Source organism: Trachemys scripta, chromosome 2, assembly GCF_013100865.1.
Source record: "Trachemys scripta elegans isolate TJP31775 chromosome 2, CAS_Tse_1.0, whole genome shotgun sequence".
Taxonomy (NCBI): Eukaryota; Metazoa; Chordata; order Testudines; family Emydidae; genus Trachemys; species Trachemys scripta.
Window position 1 is genome coordinate 54,441,809 of NC_048299.1, and position 20,007 is coordinate 54,461,815.

The 20,007-nt window shown below is 41.1% G+C and overlaps 1 protein-coding gene across 2 annotated transcripts in view; it reads left to right on the forward strand.

The window, feature by feature from the left end:
- The first annotated feature begins 2,006 nt into the window (after positions 1-2,006).
- AHR (aryl hydrocarbon receptor) overlaps positions 2,007-20,007 on the forward strand; it is an 88,963-nt gene continuing 70,962 nt past the window's right edge. For both annotated transcript variants that reach the window (XM_034760564.1, XM_034760565.1), the window contains exons 1-2: positions 2,007-2,450; positions 12,740-12,927. In XM_034760564.1, the coding sequence (XP_034616455.1) occupies positions 2,395-2,450; positions 12,740-12,927 (244 nt within the window). In that variant the 5' untranslated portion in view covers positions 2,007-2,394. The remainder of the gene's footprint in view (positions 2,451-12,739; positions 12,928-20,007) is intronic.

The window sequence follows — 20,007 nt, forward strand, 5'->3', positions numbered from 1 at the left end:
GTCTAATAGAGGGGAATGATCATGGTCCTCGATCTGCTGGCAAAACTCCTACTAATGCAGCCCAATATGCCGTTAGCCATCTTGGCAACAAGGGCACACTGTCGACTCATATCCAGCTTCTCGTCCACTGTAATCCCCAGGTCCTTTTCTGCAAAACTGCCGCTTAGCCAGTCGGTCCCCAGCCTGTAGTAGTGCATGGGATTCTTCCATCCTAAGTGCAGGACTCTGCACTTGTCCTTGTTGAACCTCATCAGATTTCTTTTGGCCCAATCCTCTAATTTGTCTAGGTCCCTCTGTATCCTATCCCTACCCTCCAGCGTATCTACCACTCCTCCCAGTTTAGTGTCATCTGCAAACTTGCTGAGGGTGCAGTCCATGCTATCCTCCAAATCATTAATGAAGATACTGAACAAAATCGGCCCAAGGACCAACCCTTGGGGCACTCCGCTTGATACCAGCTGCCAACTAGACATGGAGCCATTGATCACTACCCATTGAGCCTGATGATCTAGCCAGCTTTCCGGGGGGAGAACAACAACTGCCGCCTGGCCCCGCGGGCCGCCCCCCTCCTCTCCCTACCACCCAACTGAGTCCTGCCTGCACTGGGCCAGGCCGGACTCTTACTCACCGCGGCCCCGCGCTCCTTCTGAGTCTCCTGGGCCTCCCTCCAGCGCTTGCGGAGGGAGGAGGAATGGTGAGCCTGGGGAAGAGGCGGGGATTCGGGGAGGGAGCAAATTGGGGGAGGAGGGGGTGGAGTCGGGGCGGGGGGGGGGGGAGTGCGAGCACTTCCGGCTCCAGCGCATTTCCTTGTTTGTCCAGTGTCCCGACCGCACGTCGGTTGGGACGCGGGACAAACAAGGAAATATCAGGACAGTCCCGATAAAATTGGGACGTCTGGTCACCCTACCTCCTCCCTCCCACTCCCAGCCACGAGGAAAGGGCTGCCCGAGCGCTACCAGCTTCACGGTTTGCCGGGCAGCCCCCAGACCCTGCGCCCCTGGCCGGCGCTTCCCCAGCACAGTTGGAGCCTGGGAGGGGAAGCCGTGGCCGAAGGCTCTGCTCCTCCCCTGACTCTTCGGCTCTGTTTAAGAGCCGAGCTGCCCCAACGCTACAGGCTTCGGGCAGCCCCCATGTCTCCAGACCCTGGGCCGTCGGAGCCCAGGAGGGGAAGTGCCCGGCTGGGGGCGCAGGGTCTGGAGGCACGGGGGCTGCCTGAAGCCGGTAGCGCTCGGGCAGCTCGGCTCTTAAACAGAGCCGAAGAGTCAGGGGAGGAGCAGAGCCGCCATTTTCCTGGACATGTTTGGCTTTTTGGCAATTCCCCCCCGGACGGGGGTTTGAGTGCCGAAAAGCCGGACATGTCCGGGAAAAAGAGGACGTATGGTAACCCTAGACAGCTGGACTTAGCAGCACTTTAGCAGCCCGTGTCACTTGTAAACCCCCCTTTAAAACGTAGGCTGATAATGGCTTCCCCCCTTAAGCACAGTCTGGACACTTATCTTTCAGAATTTCGTAAGTGCAATCACGGGTCGCGGGGTATGGGTCCCGCCCCCCCCGGGCAGGCCTAGGCCTAGGCCCCGGCCCCACCAGCACACTGCTCCTTCCTCCCTGCGGTGGCTCACACCTGCTGTCCCAGCTGTGGGCGGCCCTTGAGTTAATGTAGGCGGGGGGGAGGGGAGGCGATGGGGGTGCCCAGCTCTCCCCTGACACACACAGGCAGGGCCGGTGCCTGTCCGGACGGGAAATGCCCTGATTTCTGTGTGTTTCCTTGTAGTTGTCACTGACGGCGGTAGCTATTTTGTTGAGCGTCTATCACCTCCCCCGTCTTGGCGGGCCGGGCTCCTGCTGGGTACCTGGGCTGCCGGGGGCCGTAGCAGGCTCCGTCCTGGGGCCTCTCGCCGGGCGTGACCTACCCAACATGGCGGCGCACACCGCCCCCTCACGTAGGCAGCCGCCGGAGCCTCCCCCGCAGGGCGGGGAGAGCAGGGGGAGGTTGGCTCCGAGACCACGGCGGCAGCGGTGGCCGGTGACAGACGTTTGCCCGGCCCGCGGCGGCCTCACAGGGACAGAGGGATCTTCGCACCGGGCCGCAGCGGCAGCAGCCTCGGGGTGCGCTGGCCCGGCCCCCACCTTCCCGGGCAGGAGAAGCCGCCGCTGCCGGGAGCCGGGCTGCGGGAACTGGAAAGCCCCAGCCGCCCCCGCCTTCGGGGGCGCAGCGGGGTTGGTGGGTGACGCCGGCGCTGATCACCTGGGCTCCCCGCCCTCCCTCGGCCGGGGGAGCAGCGCTCGGCGCGCTGCGGGCGGGCAGGGCCGGGCAGTTTCGGGCTGCGGCGCCGAGCGGGGTCGCCGGGGACTCGCGGCGGCTGCGGGACGGGGAGCCGCGGCGATAGCAGCAGGATGAACCCCAATATCACCTACGCCAGTCGCAAGCGGCGGAAACCCGTGCAGAAAATGTAAGAGACGAGCGGGGGGGAGCTGCCGGGCTGGCTTCGCCACTGGTCATTGCGGGGCCGTCAGCGGCTCACCCAAACCGGCCCCTGGCCGCGCTCTGCGCCCCCAGCCTCCTCTCCCTCTAGCCCGAGCGTCCGCTCTGTAGCGGCTCCCCGCTTCCCCGGCGCCGGGTGGGTGTCTGCAGCCCCCGGCGCTGCTTCCCGCCGCAGCCCCCAGCCTCCCCACAGCCCCGGGGCTCTGCGCTTCGCTCCTCGTGGGCCTCGGCAGCTACGGGTTTGCCGTGTTTGTCTGGGGCGCTGTTTGGGTTTTGCCCGGGGACGCAGAGGCAGGGGCACCCGGGGGCTGTTCGCTGCAATGCCTGGTGCCCTTTCGCGGGGGGCAGGGGGCTTTTCTTTTTCTGTCGGCGGCTTTGGGTTGGGACCCCTGGCAGCAGTGCTGGGTGTGCGCGTGACTTCTGGGGATCCAGGAGGTCCCTTTTCCGAACCCCCCCCCCCCCGGGAAGTCTGTAGTTAGCTATGTTCGGAGTCCTGTTGTGAACAGGCACCGATGACCCAGTTGTATAAGGATGGTGATTAAAAGGCAGAATGAGGGCTTGGGGGAGGGGAGGAAGGAAGGAAGAAAGAAGAAATGACTTTAGGTTTTAGTGTGGCTGGGTTACCTAATCTAGACGAGGCGGCATTTAAGGTGGCAGTTCCCTAGGGATGGCTACAAAGCCCCCACCAGCTAAAATAATTGTGAAAAGTAGTTAAATGACAGATGTAGCTTTTTAAATGTCTTATTGGTCACAGTGTAAAGATGGAGCAGTTTGCAGTGCAGTGCTTAGCTGTGCTGCTTAGGACTTGGCATGTGTATGTGCAGAAAGGCACGTTGTGCTGGGTGCACGGCTGACCCTGGTCGTCCCCATTTGGATGGGTTTGTAACTTACCATTCACTCCCTGCGGTAGAGTATTTCACAGTCCGTACTGTGATTTTTAACTAATAAAGCACATTTTATTACTTCAACTCTGTATGAAATCTTACACATCAGATTCTGGACACCCCCCCCCCACCATGTATTAATCCTGAATGTGGATGTCTCTGGCAAGGTGCCTGGGACATTTCAACAAAGGGCATGACAGTAGATTATGTATAATTATGTTATCCTGTTTGGGAATATTTAAAAGAACAATCTTCCTTAGTATTTTTATTCTGCCAAAAGATTGATTATATTTTATGGTACTTATTCATTTAGCTCCAAACAAACACAAAAGTCAGAAATTACTGCCACATCTTAAAAAGAAAAGAAATACCTCTTAATATAGGGCCTAATTCTGAAAACCCTTAGTTGCATGAGTAAAGCTAATTATATCACACAAGTATAGATAGGATTGGGCCCAAGGTTGTACCTGCTTCACTAAAAGATTACTTTAATCTGAAATGACTTTCAGCCTAGAGGAAATCGTTAACTTTTACATTTATATATTACATAAAGATGCATATATTAACTACTTTTATAAGTAGTCTGATTAGCTGCTTTTTTTCCCCCCCTGGCAGCTTTTTTCTTATTGACTCATGACCAAAACAAACTTTTTACTCTTTTTTTTTTAATTGCACTTGTTTTCAAATAGCATTACTGAAAAAAACTGTATTAAAAAGTAAAATCATACACTAAGTTTAAAAGAGTTGTTCCTTGTAACATACTAGTAAAAGAGAAACATTTTGGGACACTGTGTAAGCAAGTTCCTTTATATCATTCAGCTCCCTGTTTTGGATCAGTTAATTGAATGCATATTCAATCACAGCTGTTGTTGTTAAAATATTTTTACAAATGGACATTTTGCTTTAAATGAAATTTTACTATGTTTGTGCAGTGAATAAATCAGTGAAAAGCAATATATTTGATGATTTCTACCAACACTCTGCAGAAGCGGCAGTAAATGTGAATATAACTTAATGTAAATGTGGCTAGCCTCTTCCATGTTAAAACAGTTCAACAATATAAATCGTTGCCCTATTTCAAGATATATAAGCATATAGGAAATGCTTTTTTTCTACAGTTATGCGCAAGCGCAAATAACTTCCCCGCTCTGTTTACATATTTTCTTAGACTAATCCTTTAAAGTACACACATCTTAATTTAAGGAACTGTTGTATAGCTATTCACTCTTTCTAATTAGAGTAGTCTTAATGCTTTGTTTCCTAATAAATTCTGGTCAGATCTGAAAACTGTTTCTATTTTTGTACCTGTATATAAAAATGTCTGACTCTCAAGCTGCTTAGTCTTTCATATTCTTTATTTTCATTTGCCACACTTAACTTATTTGAATCTGAATATTTTCTTTTTTTATGTATATCGGCATATGGATGGAAACTAAGTTTAATATTGGTCTTGAAGTGTCCTTGTCATAAAAGAACTTCTCTTTTTAGGACTGAAAGGGAAAAATAAACCTTTCTTAATTTAAGGTAAATATTTTTGTTTTTAATCTAGCCGTAATTTGGGCTTCACCTATAACAGGTTTTTTAAAAAAAAAAACTCCTAGTAATCATATTATTTGCTAACCTGCTGGACTGACAAATAATTTGTGCAAGATTAATTTCTATTTGCTCAGTGTACCATACTTGTTTCCCTCTCTTTATGCTTAATTTTACATTCATTTTGTATTTATACTCTGATAGCAGTCTTGGGAGGCACATTATCTGCAGGCCTGAGGGTTCTGATTTGCCCAGTTAAAAACTGATCATAGTTCATACTCTTGGCCAGAAAGAGAGAAAATGCTAGAGTAGCAGCAGATTATCAGATCTGATTTTTAAAGAGGTTATGAAGCTTGTTCGTTATTGTAAAAAGATCTAGCTTACCTCTGATTTTCCAAATTAATATATAGGACATTTGTAGGATAACTGCCTTGAAGTTAGCTTTCTCCAGGCAAATTTAAAACCTCTTGAAAAAATAGTTTAAAATAGAAGAGCTGACATACTATTATATGTAGTGAGGTAATGTAGCTTGTTTTTACATTCCTTTCATATAAGGAAGAGATTACATTTTTGTTGAATTGTGTATTTGTGCTTCACTTGCCATATCCAAAATTCTGAGTGGAGCATGAGTGATGTATTGTCCGTAATACAGACAACCCATTTGTGTGAACAACTTTTTTTCCTCATCTATATAATGATGTAATGTTCACAAGAAAGTCTAAGTGGGAAAAACTCTGATTTTTGTATGGAAAATAACTAATTGAAAATCATGGTAGTAATTTGAAGCCAGTTCAGAAAAAAAACACTCCTGTTATCTACAGTGTAGAGGACAGAACCCCACAGGAAATCTTGGGCTATTACCCTGACAGTACAAAGTATTGGAATATTATCCTTTCTGTAGAGAGCTACCCTATCACTGTAATATGTATAAAAGGAAAATATACTGACTGCATTTTTGGAGAAATACAATACCTAGTTTAAATGTAGGAATATGCGCGTCTTTTGTTAAAGAAGAAAAATGCATGGTAAACAAAGTGTGATTTCACCACCTACACCCAATTAAATCTTGCTATGTATTAGGGAACACGCACTTTCTTGGAACCTTTTCTACTTTTATGTTTGTTTTTTCTCCATGTAATTCTTTTTATTTTATTGATTGAATGATGTGGACTCCCCCCTGTGGTCATTTTCCTATGGGTGTTAACAAATATTTATTGAGGCTTGTATCTTTTTTTAAAATTGTTCATATATGTTAAATTCAAATTCTCAATTTTTCTGGATTTTTATTAATCACTGGAATATCATTAATATATAACAAGCCATAGAGTTCATTTAATGCAAAACAGGATGGAATGCAAGATCCACAAAAGTTAGATTTGTTGTAAATAGATTATGTGCATTTAATCCCCTTCCCCTGGTGTTATGAATTTATATGTATTTAATCCTTATGATGTCTTTAGATAAAAATATTTTGTATTTAATATACTTTAACATTTTGTTGTTGTTGAAATAAAATACACAATAAACACTAAATGGGAAAATGGTGGTGGGGGGCGTTAAGAAGTTTAATTGCCATTTGTATGCAAACTAGAATGCCAGTTAAAAGCTAATTGCATGTTTCCTAGATAATGAAAAATGAACAAAAAATATAAGTGATTGGTTTTGTCCAATGCTTACTTATATGGATTCTCCATATACAATGTACCTGAAAAATGTTTGCTTTATTTGGCTGTCTGGGTGACCCTTCAGGCTAGGATTAATAAACAGTGGTTCAAGAGGCAGCATAGAGATAATTTCCCTGTCATTGCTTTTTCTTCATCTATAGATAGGTGTTCACTTTCCAGGCTCATTCTGGTACCATTCATTATCTCTAATTGCACTTAATACAAAGAGTTAGTATACAGTAGGGGTGGCCAAACTTACTGGCCCTCTACGTGCGACAGTCTTTAGAAGTTCGAGAGCCAGAGCATGCCTGCTGGGAGCCTGGGGTTTCAGTCCCACTCCTGCTGAAGCCCCGACCCGCAGCAGGTGTGCCCTCGTGGGGCTGAAGCCCCAAAACCCTCCTCCCCGCTGGGCAGAAGTCTCCACCCCCATCACCCTACTGCAAGGCAGAGGTCCCGAGCTTTCCCCCCCCACCCGCAAACTCCCCAGTCTGGTAGGTGGATAATTGGGGGCGGACGGGGCTTGCGAGCAGCACTTAAATGGTAAAAGGGCCACATGTGGCTCGCGAACCACAGTTTGGCCATCCCATGTATATAGTCTTTCTTTTTAGAAACAATGCACATTCATTTATAGTTTTGGTACTTTGGATGGTTTGTAGCCGATAGCATTTTAAGATGCTTCATATTTTTAATTTCAGTTTTATTATGTACTCTGCTTCTTTCAGAGAGACATTAAAAAGAAAATTTACATAGCATATTAAGAAAGTGTCTTTCGCTATATTTAGAAAACAATCTTGGGAAGCAAAGAAAATTCTTTCCTTCGTGCACAACCATGGTATATGATTTTAAAAGCTATATATTGCAATCTGTTGGATTTGGCACAAAACTTCCATTGTCAATACTCTAGTAGTCTCTCCTCTTGCTCTGGCTGTTGCAGGCAGTCTTTAAATCAAAATGAACTGTTAAGAGGAAGCCAACAGAGTGGGTGGGTATTGATACATACTCCCTAGTGGAGAACAAAAGGTTACAGCAGTAGTTCTCAAACTTTTGTATTGGTAACCCCTTTCACACAGCAAGCCTTTGAGTGCAACCCTCCTCCCTTATACATTAAAAACACTTTAAAATATATTTAACATTATTATAAATGCTGGAGGTGAAGTGGGGTTTGGGGATGGATGCTCACAGCTCATGACCCCCCACATAACCTTGTGACCCGCTGAGGGGTCATGACTATCAGTTTGAGAACCCCTGGGTTACATAGTCCTACCACACCATTGACAGAAGAGTTAGAACAGCCTGGTCCTTTAAAGCTACTTGGAAGCTCATTGGTTCTGTCACACCTGAGGGCAAACCACAAAACAGGTTTGCTGCACCATTGAGAAAGATGTACCCCAACTTCAAATCAAAGGGATCAACAGTCTACAGAGATAATACCCATCCCATCATCCTTTACTCCTACCCCGCACATCAGAACCAGAGTGTAATGTTAATGTTGAATATGGTGGCAGGGAGAATAAAAGAAGTAAATCATGCTTAGAGCTTTTAGTTCCTCTGAGTGGAGTGGTATTGTTTGAGAATGGTGAACATGCATCACTTTTGGTAATAGACAGATGTGGTGTAAATAACAATTTTAGGGGAAAAAAACATGTCTTTGCATATGTGGTTGAGACTATAGGGAGACATCATCCTATTTTAATTTAGAAGGGCTTTTTTGTTTAAATGTGAATTTTTTCGATGACCATGCATTTTAAGTCCATTTCAATGCCATTTATTTATGGTGCTTAAAATGTTGCGTTGCTTTGTTCATTTCTAAAATAAAATGGTGTGTATGTACATGACACATTTCTCACACATCCTGAATTATCTGAACTAAATAATAATGCACAAAAATAACACCCCAATTTTTGTAACATTAAGGATGGGTTGAAAAACATCTGCAGCACATATTACCTCAAGGATTAAGACTGTCAGCTATGTGACAGATGCCTGTGCCGCCAATCTCCTCAAAGGCCCTCTGTTTTTTAGAGGAGTAAAACAGTTGTGTATTATATTCGGGGATCCCATTTTCCATGATAACAAAACAAAATTCTCCGATAAAAATCCAGGGTTTTTTTTTTGCTATTTAAAATGAAACACTGAACTTTAGGTTCCGTAGCAACAACATACATAGGTATCCCTTGAACATAATGTTTTACTGATATACAGTAGAAGCCCAGTTATTCGAGCCTCCATTATCCAGCTCTCCGGCTCCGGGCTAACAGCAGCTGGGACTCTGGGGTCAGCCCTGAGCAGTTGCGGCACCAAGTCCCCCCGCCCCTTATAAAATAAGGGATAGAAAGCTCTTTGCCAATTCTCCTGATTATCCCAATTTTTGATTATTTGATCTGGCCTCTGTCCTAATTAGAACGAATAAACTGGGTTCCACTGTAAAGTTAAAGTGCACTCAAAAATAGACCACAAGAGGGGGAGTTTGTGAGCACTGAATAAGTGATACTGGTACTTTTAGTAAAATGTAGTTAATAGTTGTGTTTTTTATTTTTTCACAAATGAAAAAGTAAAGATTCTCTGTAAAACCGCAATTTCTGTGTTTTTCTGTGTCAAATGGAGTTTTAGGATCCCTGCTAATATTCACTTATCTTTAGGTGCTCAGCAATTGATCTTATTCAAAACTGTATTTTAATTTTACTTTTATTTTTAAGTCAGGAATATGTATATCAGAACCTGCTTTGGTCTCATGGTATAAATTAAGGCTACAGCCCTTTGGTTTTAGTGTGTGTGGGTGGGTGTGTATACACAATCTAAACTCACACCATAGTAAGGTATGTGATTAAAGACTATGCTGCATAGAAGAACAGTGAAAATACAGTTAAAATAATACTTTGACAACTCTGTTTTTATTTTGACATTCTATGACCGCACTTGTTTGTCTCTCAAGTATTGAAAGATTTCCGTTCCGCTGTAATAGATATTAACAAAACAAGGAACTCTGGCCGTTTGGTTTATTGAGATCTCTCACAGCTGTACCTAAACAGTAGAGAAGCAGGACTGGAAGGGCAGTCTACAGTTAAAGTAATTTTAACAATCTTAAAATCTGCCCCTGCTTTCTGGACTGTTTTTGTAAAAAGCACATATACAAGGATTAATCTTGACATAGCATTCAATTTCCTTCAGGGATAACTTGCTGTAATGCATAGAGGGTGCAGCACTCTATCTAAACGAGGGGTTCGCGGACTTCATTGCACCATGACCACCTTCTGACAACAAAAAATACTACATGACCTCAGGAGGGGGGACTGAAGCCTGACACCACCTGAGCCATTCTGTGGTGTTGCCCCAGGCAAGGGGGCCAAAGCTGACAAAGCCCTGTTCACACCGATGTTTTTTCACACCCCTGAACGACAGAAGTTTTACCGACAAAAGTCCAGTGTAGACAAAGCCTGACTACCAGGAATCGGAGGCTACAAACTATTCCACAGGAATAGCAGACCTGGTTGACTGACTTAAAAGTGTACAAGTGTATGAGTGGGGTAGCTTAGTCCTGCTGTACTTGCAATGATTGTACTTCAAGCAATAGGTTTTTTTAATCTGGCTCTGTATTAACTGGCAGTAATGCACGTTAACAACTCACTCAGTGAGGCATAGTGTTACTAATAGGGATTGTTAAGGAAATGTTGGGTGACTTTTAGTCTGTTGTTTGGCCAATATTGAAATCCAGACTACACAACAAAAAGTTTGTTCCTCTCCCCCCCCCCCCCCCCACCAAAAATTATGCCAGTTGTCATGATTTGGGTACACGAATGCTTCCCTAAAATAAGTAAACATTATTTGGTTCATTTTATGTGAACAAAAGCTTTACAGAATTATTTTTAAACTAATATTATCTGGGGTTGTGGTGAGCTGCAGGTAGTCTGACATCAAATGGCATTAGAGAGATATTGGGCTCAGAGTGGCCCTCAGAAAGTCAGGACTCCTAATTGAGGTAGTTCTAATACTGCCTGTAACCAGATATTTATTTCACTGTGTATTTTAATTGATGACACACCCATACGTGGTGTGCTGTTTTTGCTTTGGATAAGTCTCTGTTTAATAGACATAATTTTCATAACCCTTTTTATTTCTCCATCACTTCCCTCTTGCCCATTTCTGTACCATTAACCTCCATCAGAGCAGTGGGGAAGCAGACCCTTTATTTCTGCAACAAACTTAGCTTTAATGGTAGTGAATTTATAAGTGTGATGGTGGTTGTTATTCCTGGGGCTTTCGTGTGTGTTGTCAACATTCAGTACCGTAGCCCCTATCAGATTACAAACTCTGCGTAAGGAAAAGGTAGGGGTGTGTGTTTGTATACACTCCTTCAGTGTATAACAGCAACACAACATCATTTTTATAGCTAGAGTGAACAGTTCAGACAAATTTAAGTTTTCCCCAATCAAGAGGTAGTGGACAAGTGATACTGGTATAAGAAGACATGGTCCTTAAAAGTAGATTTGGAAGGCTTATATTTAAATTAATAAATATTGACAATTTTATGATTTCCCCCCCCCCAGTAACCTCCCCCCCAGCGGATACTTAATAGTTGGAACTGGAAGAAAGAGACATCTAAAAACACATGATATATTTCACTATTTGATGTCAGTTCTGTCTGTCATGTATTTAACTGGAAGTGATGAAATTGTTTTACAGTACAAAACATGTTTTCACAGTGGTATCTAAATTTCATTATGGGAGGTTTTTAAAATTTCTAGCCAGTGCAGAATATTAATTTGATTGAATGCAATACTTGGAAATAAATACTGCCAAGACTACTTAAACTAAATGAAGCACGTAGGCATGAACAGAGTTTGCAGACAGCATGTCACACACAACCAACATTCATGTAAAGGTAATCTAAGTAGTAGCAAACTGACTTTACAAACTTATTACACAAAAATGAATCGATTGATCCCTCTGTAATTAGAAAACTTTATTTAAGCATACATGGCATGTGAGCAAAGCTAATCTGTTGAAAGACTCAGAATTTATTTTTCTAATAATAAAATATAATTTCATATAATATAAATGTCCCCTAATCACAACCTTGCATGTAGGAAATTTTGGAGAGAGCACTGGGAATTTAAGGTGGGTGTTAATGGAAACTAGAAGCAAGATTACATAAACACCATAATATAATTCATAAAAGAACACTATTGCTTTGTTTTGGATGGTATACTTCACCAATTTGTCATGCTTACTGTAAATGTTGAAAAGTATGTTAGTGCTCAGTATGTTGTCAACTGTGAGTGGATTTAATGAGTTGATTTACGTATTCCCACTCCCAAAAATCTCATTACAAGCATTCATAGTGACTCCTTCCTCAGGAACTCCCCAACATATCTTCACCTGTCTCTCTCCCAGATTGGAAGATATCTGGGGCAGGGGCCATCTTGATGTTTTGTGTCTTGGACACTAGCAAAGTATTCAGCACTGTACAACAAGTTGTTAGAACTCTTGCAGTGTTAAGCAGAAAATAAAACATTGTATAAAAATTAAGCATACAGTGAGATATGGTGCACAAGTGAACAAAAAGTGTAGATGCAAGAGTACAATTTTACACAGAATATTAATAATATACTGAAATACCAGTGTTGATGTATAATATAAAGTACACCTCTACCCCGATATAACGTGACCAATATAACACGAATTCAGATATAACGTGTTAAAGCAGCGCTCTGGGTGGGCGGGGCTGCGCGCTCCGGCGGATCAAAGCAAGTTCAATATAACATGGTAAGATTTTTTTTTTTTGGCTCCCGAGGACAGCGTCATATTGGGGTAGAGGTATCTTTGGCATATTGAGGGACATTTGAGTTATTTTTTTCTGAACAATAGAACAGTTTATTATTAAGTATCTCTCAATTTTCAAACACTTTTAACTAAACACTCTGATGCGCGAACAGGACTCTTAGATGCCCACCTGACTTTTGTTTTTCCTAGCTTCAATCTAAGTTAATTTTTGCTGAGGAATGTGCAAGTCATGTTGGGAAAGCATATTACATGTTAAAATGTAAAAGATTTGTGGTGGTGGGCATCAGCTTAATGGCAGAGCTTTACTACCTTTCTGTTTTTAAAAAAAAAAAAATTAAGACAATATCATTTTGAGAAAAAATATGCATTTATACTGTATTTTGTCTTTGCCACAGAGTAAAGCCGTCCCCATCTGAAGGAGCCAAGTCCAATCCATCCAAGAGACACAGAGACAGATTGAATGCAGAGTTAGATCACTTGGCTAGCCTCTTGCCTTTCCCACAAGATGTTATCGCCAAACTGGATAAACTGTCTGTGCTTAGGCTTAGCGTGAGTTACCTGAGAGCCAAAAGCTTCTTTGATGGTAAGAGATTAGGATTAAATTTTTCTTGGACTGCTTTTAAAATACTGTTTGGTGCTGTTACTTTCACCTGTTTTAGTATTTAAAATTGTTGAATGTATCTATACTTTAATGACATGTCAAGTTATGTAGTGAGGTAACTGTACAAAATCAGTTGTCCAGTTTCTTGAAAACCAAATGTATCTATTTACATTTCACTTAACTTGTCATCTTGCATTTGGAAGCAATATTGCCTTTAATGAGTCTTCCAGACCTTTTCCTCAAACTTGCAAAGGTTTTGAGGAGATGAGATAAAATTGTTGAACTTTTTCAGATGGATTTTCCATCAGTTGGATGTTTTTCTTGATGCTGCAAAGATAATTTTGTTATGAATAAAATGAATGAACACCTGCAACCCCATCACATAATTGGTTTATCATCTAACGTGCTTGAGGAAGCTAATTTCTGAAACTAATGGAGGCAAATTCTCTCCTGTGCTCAAGCTGTGCTTGGCAAAGGAAAATGGAGGGGAGAGGGAAACATAAGGAACCAGTTAAGGTTCCCTAGTTCTGTGGGCTGGTCTGCATTGACCCTGGTTCTGGTTTGAGTTATAGCATTCTTGGAGCTATTCTATGTTAGGCCAACAACATACGATAACCCCCACACCAGCTGAGAATTGGTGGAACGAAGCTCTGTGCCGCCCTTTCATTCCTTGGCCTGCCCCCTTGGCTGAAATGGAGTGGTTGGCTTAACGCCAGCTGAGAGCTTCCCCTATCGTGGAAATTCTTATCTGACCAGTTGTGGCCAGAATCTGGCTGTCTTGTGACAGTGCAAAAGAACCATGCCCACAAAAAAAATAGTTGATTATTGTATCATTTGCTGTGATAGTATTGAAGTTCTAATTGCATGTATAATTAAAGTTTATCATCCATATTAGTGTAGGAATTGAGCTTAAAATTACGCTAATCTTTTAGTTGAAAGCCTTTTCAGCAAAATTGTGTGACATAATTTTAACCTCCTCTGTCTTTAACACCACACTACAAGTGTAATGTGGTCTGATATGATTGCTCACTACCTTTGATAATCATGCTACTGAAGTCTATCTTTCAGATAGTTTTGCCTTTTTCTTTTCTCCAAAGTACTTCCTCTAGGTCAGTGGTTCCCAAACACTTTCTCTGTATAACCTCATATTTTCTGTAACCCCAGACAGCATTGACACCATTTTCAAATGGCATCTTCCATGCAGCAAGACCTTGCACGCACTGTACACCTAATATCACATTGCATAAAGGGTGCCATTTTGCTTTACAAAATGGTGTCTTCCTCACAGCATTACCTTGTACACACAGTGTGTGCAAGATCACAGCGCATGGAGGGTTCCATTTTGTTGAGCAAAATAGAATCCTCCATGTGGCATGACCTTTCACGTATTTTGTAAAATGCTATTCTCCACACACTTGGAATTGTTGCCACCCTATCTGCTAAGGGAGCAACCTCACTTGGGGTCGTGACACACAGTTTGAGAACCACTGCTCTAGGTTGCGTTGACTGGTTGTTAGCAGTCAGCAGTCCCACATATAGTGTGTGTATTTTATTATTGATAACTAATCCTGGTAAATTTTGTCTTTTTAAAAAAGTCGAGCTTTTTTGTCTTTCTCTGAGTAAACAGTCGATGCAGTGCTTTTTGTGGTAAATCAGGATAGTACAGCATGTGACATTTGTTCAACACTACAGCTTGTCGAAAAGTTTGGTGGAACAATTTCTCATCATATTACAGGGTGGCTGGCCCCTTTAAGGGGAAATAGTACCTCAACCCATCTGTGTTAAGATTAGTTCAGCTTTCCAGGTAGGCACGAATGAGGTCATGCAGTTAACTCAGGTGAGGGCTGGGGAGATAGAGGAGGAACAGACTGACTCCAGAAGGAGTCTTTGTGGAAGGGAGCTCAAGTGGAAGCTGGTAGCACTCCAGCTAGGAGGCCCAAGCACAACAGAAGCCTGGAAAGCTGTAGCTGGCTTGAGGAAGCAGCTGCAGGTGCGTGCTGCAGGGAATGAGACTGACTCTAGTGGAGAGTAAAGGAAGTTGGATTGGGTCCTGGAAGACCAAACTCCTGACTCAGAAGAAGACACACGGAACTGAGAGACAGACTGAATTGAACCCAGCACTGTGAAAAAGGGCTGGGGACACCTGATTCAAGGAGAGGGACACTGAACTGGGGTGGGGGCCTAGAGGGCCACTGTTTTAGGACTAAATAAATTAGAACCCCCCCAGAAGGAGAGTGTGTTTATTACCTTTGGACTGTGATCGTGAGTTATTGAGGAGCCCTGTGAGAGAAGGGAAACTGAGACATTATAACAGCGAGGAGTCTGGTGGCATCTTAAAGACTAACAAATTTATTTGAGCTTAAGCTTTTGTGGGTAAAAAACCCACTTCTTCAGACCATGCATCTGAAGAAGTGGGTTTTTTACCCACAAAAGCTTATGCCCAAATAAATTTGATAGTCTTTAAGGTGCCACCAGACTCCTTGTTAGTTTGTATCCACAAAAACAACATGGCTACCTCTATGATACTTGAGGCATTGTCATCCTTGGCCATGAGTGTGTGATTGGGGGCAGCCGGCCTGTGACATATCAGAAAATGCTGTTTAGATGAAATCAAGATCTCATAGAACATACCAATTTTCATTGAAATTTTACAGCAGTTTTTTTTAAAATACTTCATTTTGATAAGGTAGAAATGCTTTGTTTGACTTTTGTTATAATTTATAATATAAAAGTTGAAACAAAACACTTCAGCCTCATCAAAACAACGAAATGTTTCTGAATATTTTGTTTCACCCAAAATTCCAGGATTTTAACTTTGTTCTGACTTAGGCCAAAACCAGATTTCAGAATTTCCCATTACAGTTTTTGCAGTTTTCAGCCTGCTCAAGAACATTATGTGGTCTTTCAAGGTCCAGAAATTGCCCAGGGTTTTTTTGAATCCTGCACAGACTTTTGGATCTTAATCCAAGTTCACACTGTATAGTAATATGCCAAAAGCCTCATATTCAGCCCCCTACTTTTGTCTCATATATGTTGTTTGTGTCTGACTAGCTTGGATGTAGAGGTAGTTTCCATCCATTTAAAGTGATTAACTGGAAATAGTTTTCTTGGCACCAAAAAAAGCCTGCATGCACTTTTGGATGTAACATATCTATAAGTAGATCCAGATTTGTAGCAAGGTTGTATAGCACTGAACAGAAAATCCCATCTTTTTGGTTGAAAGCCATTTCGCACAACAATATATATTCAGCACATTGTACTAAGAGAGGAACAGTTGCAGCTATATGCTTTGCATTTAAACTTGTTGCATAGTAGTGAGTTCTTTAGCAGAGTTCCGATTAATTTGCCTGTCTGTAGTGAATATGAATTGTTTATTTTCAAGCTACAAGAAATATGTGCATGTACTGCAAGTTACAGCAGTAACTTTGAATTAGTGTGTTCATATTCGGAACTAGAATTATCTGAGACTTGAAAAATTTGTGCACGTTGTACAACATTAAGGTGTCTTGAAAGAAGTCTTGAAAAAAATGATAATGGAAGATGAGTTTGAAAAGAGGAGTCATTTCTGGATATAAATTGGTTTTATTAAGAACAAATTTAAGGATATCTGACTGTACTATAAGGAAGGTAACATTGAAAAATGGTATTTTTCATGAAATGCAGGTAACTCCTATTATTTCTTATGCTGGTGACTTACTGTTGCAAACATTTATTTTTATCTTACCCCCTCTTTCTGCTCACCTTAGCTTAATGTATGGTTTATCATTGAATATCTTGCGGCTTCCCAATAAAGGAATAGAGTTCATACTATCAGGATTTTAAAACTTTAAAAGGATAGTGTGGCTGCTATTTGGTGTATTTTATATGTTTTTTAAAAAGTTTTCAAACTCCTTTCATGTATTGTTAGACTTTAGGTAAACTCCTCTGGCTCAACTAGTTGGGTATTTAACTCATTGTCCTATCTGAGGAGAATGGAGTGGCGGTGGGGGGGGGAGTGTCACCTGAACAGTGTCTGATCTAATTTCTACTGAAGTGTGTAAATCTCTGCTCATTTGGAATGTTCATGACTATCTCAGGTGACGAAAATAAGTTGAAATTTTATTTAAATTTCTCTTTGTTAGAGAAGACTATATAAATATGTACATGGCTAATAAAGCATTGTCTTTAATCAATCTGAGTAATAACATTTTTTTTTTTTTTGAGAGTCCTACAACAGGGCAATTAGTGTTACTTTTATAACTGAAGGGCTTTGTGATATGTGAAATGGAGTGTAGGGTGTCTTGTACGTTTTGACAGAAGATTAATTATACATACATTTAAAATTGTGTATGTGTATATATATGTTTATTTATTTAACAGTTCCTTAAATTACAGGATTGAAAAAACATCATTTAAATTTTCATCCTGTTGTGCTTGGCAGTCTGTAATTTCAGCAACTAAGTGAAGAGCAAAGAAATTCTGACGTTCTAGTCTTCAACACAGTTGTTTGTAAATATGTAGCACCCATTTATGCTATAGTTTAAACTCTGTTAGATGTGAAAAGAGAAGCATGACCTGTGTTAAAAATATTGCTCATCTTTTTGATGGTTCATCTTACATTGTGACTAGTGTCTTCATTTATTGCTTCGGATGGAATTGTGAGCATAGGGCTTTTTGTACCATTTTTGTTAACTCGCTACCCTACTGACTGAATGTATCTTTAAGACATTCTAAGAGCATTGTGTGGTTGGTAACTCAGAATCTGTCTCAAAGTATTTAAAGATTTACATCTATAGTGTTACTAATAAAAGTGAAGAGTACAAATAAATCTAAATGTCTAAGATTCAGACAGATGCAATATTAGGAGTAGGGCATAACCCTAATCTTTTCACTGTTTAAAAGACATTGTGTATTAATTATAGAAGTTGCAAGAGAGATTGATCCACCAAAGGAAAAGGTCTGGATTTCTGTACCACGTGAGTTTTTCTGACATAAAGTGCAATTTAAAACAATGGTGCCCTTTATAGTGCCTCATATAGAATATGAAGAAGAACCATACTTTGTACAGTGAGCTGAAATGCTCTGTGTATAAAAGAAACCTGTTAAATGCAAAAGTTAGCATTGTGATTGTCATGTTATTAACACAGCATGCTGAAGGGAAGGGAAACGTTAAATGAATAACAGGATGCAAATGGGGGTGTATGTGAATTCCTGCGGAAAGTAAAATATAAACGTGTAATCATATGATCTTGCTTGAAAGGAAACCCAAGTTTTTGCTGTAACAATAGATATTTTTTTAAAGAAAACACTTGCATTTTTCCAAGTTTAAATAATCCAGAATGGATGTCTGTTTTCTGAAGGCGGAAGTCTGGAAGACAGAACTATTTTTATACTTTTAAAAAAGTCATCTTAAGTTGAAATAAAGTGTATTTTAATAGATCTTCTTATTTAACTTTTAGACTCTCAAAGCCATGCTTGAAGAAAGAGTGAGCGCAAGAAGCTTTTAATGTACTTGTTTGCTTCTCAGATATTAAGGAGATGCAGTAGTGCTTCCATAATTAAAGTTATAGGAGTCATTTCAATAGTCCTGAAATTAAGAAACCATTGAACTCAGCAGATTTACATAAAAAGGTACTCTATTACAGAACTAATTGAGAAGATGCACTTAATTTCTACAGTATTATGATTAGAGGGTAGTCTCCTGTGCCTGCCTCAGTGATGATGATTATATTTCATCTAAACAAGTGACACTGCAGGTTTGTAAATAATACAATTAAGTCTGATGATATTCAGCAGTTGGTCATACTCACGTAATGAGCTGCCATCAATCTGAATGGAGTACAAGTAACCCACTAATCATAACCAAAAATATCCAAAGGCAATTGTTGACTGCATTATCTATAATTAAATTAATTATAAGGGTGAGACAGTTGCATAACGTGGAACAAGCTGCCTATGTTGCCAGCATAATATAAAAGAACTGTGCTATTGGTTGAATTGTAATTTTAGATATGTATGTCAAGAGATCTTAGAAACATTTAGCATGTTGCTTATATGACTGGTGTCTATTATTTCATTTTCCTATAAATTCCTGTGGTTTTTAATAGGCACTCTTCTTTTTGTTGCTATTTGGACAGTATTCTGCTGTCATTGAAGAAAGTTTCTATTCAAAATTAGTGTCTTATGTCAGATGCAAGTGACTTTGGCAAGCCCAGCACAACGTAAAGTAATTACTTTAAGGGTTTTTTCATTAAAGTTGCACTTCCTACTTTACTCTGAAATGTAGCACACATTCTTTGGTGTAGTATGACTTCATTGCGCCTCTTGTCAGCACATAAATAATTTTGTGGTGTTGTAGTTTACCGTTTGTACTGTGGTAGGCACCATACAAATATAAAAACAGTACCTGCTGTGAAGGGCTTGCAGTCTAAGATGAGCCAATAGATGTGTACAACAGATGGGAAGCACAAGGTAACAATGAAACTATTCAGAGCATTGTGATGAGCAGTGATCTCAGCACATTAACTGCTTAACTGGTAGATGTAACTCTTTTGTCAGGTGTTAGACTGCATAAAGGGCTGATTTCAATATGATGTCCAGGATTACTGCTGGGGTCCTTTTGAAAATATATAAAACAATTGGTTTCAGGTCTCCTTTCCCACACATTCATAGGGTTTAAGGCCAGAAAGATCCATTAGATATTGTCTGACCTCCTGTATATCACAGACCATTACATTTTACAGTTATCCCTGTATTGAGCTTAATAACTTATGTTTGATTAAAGCATAACTTGTACTTGGCTAAATCATATCTTCCAGAAGGACATCCAGTCTCGATTTGGAGACATCAAGAGATTAGAGAATCCACCACTTCCCTTGGTAGTTTGTTATAGTGGCTGATAACTTTTACTGTTTTAAAAACGTGTGCCTGATTTCTAATTTGAATATATTTGGTTTCAGCTTCTAGCCATTGGTTCTTGTTAGTCCTTTCTATCCTCAATTAAAGAAGCCTTTAGTAACCAGTATTATCTCATGTAAAGGTACTTGCAGACTGTAATCAAGCCACCACTCAATCGTCTTTTTG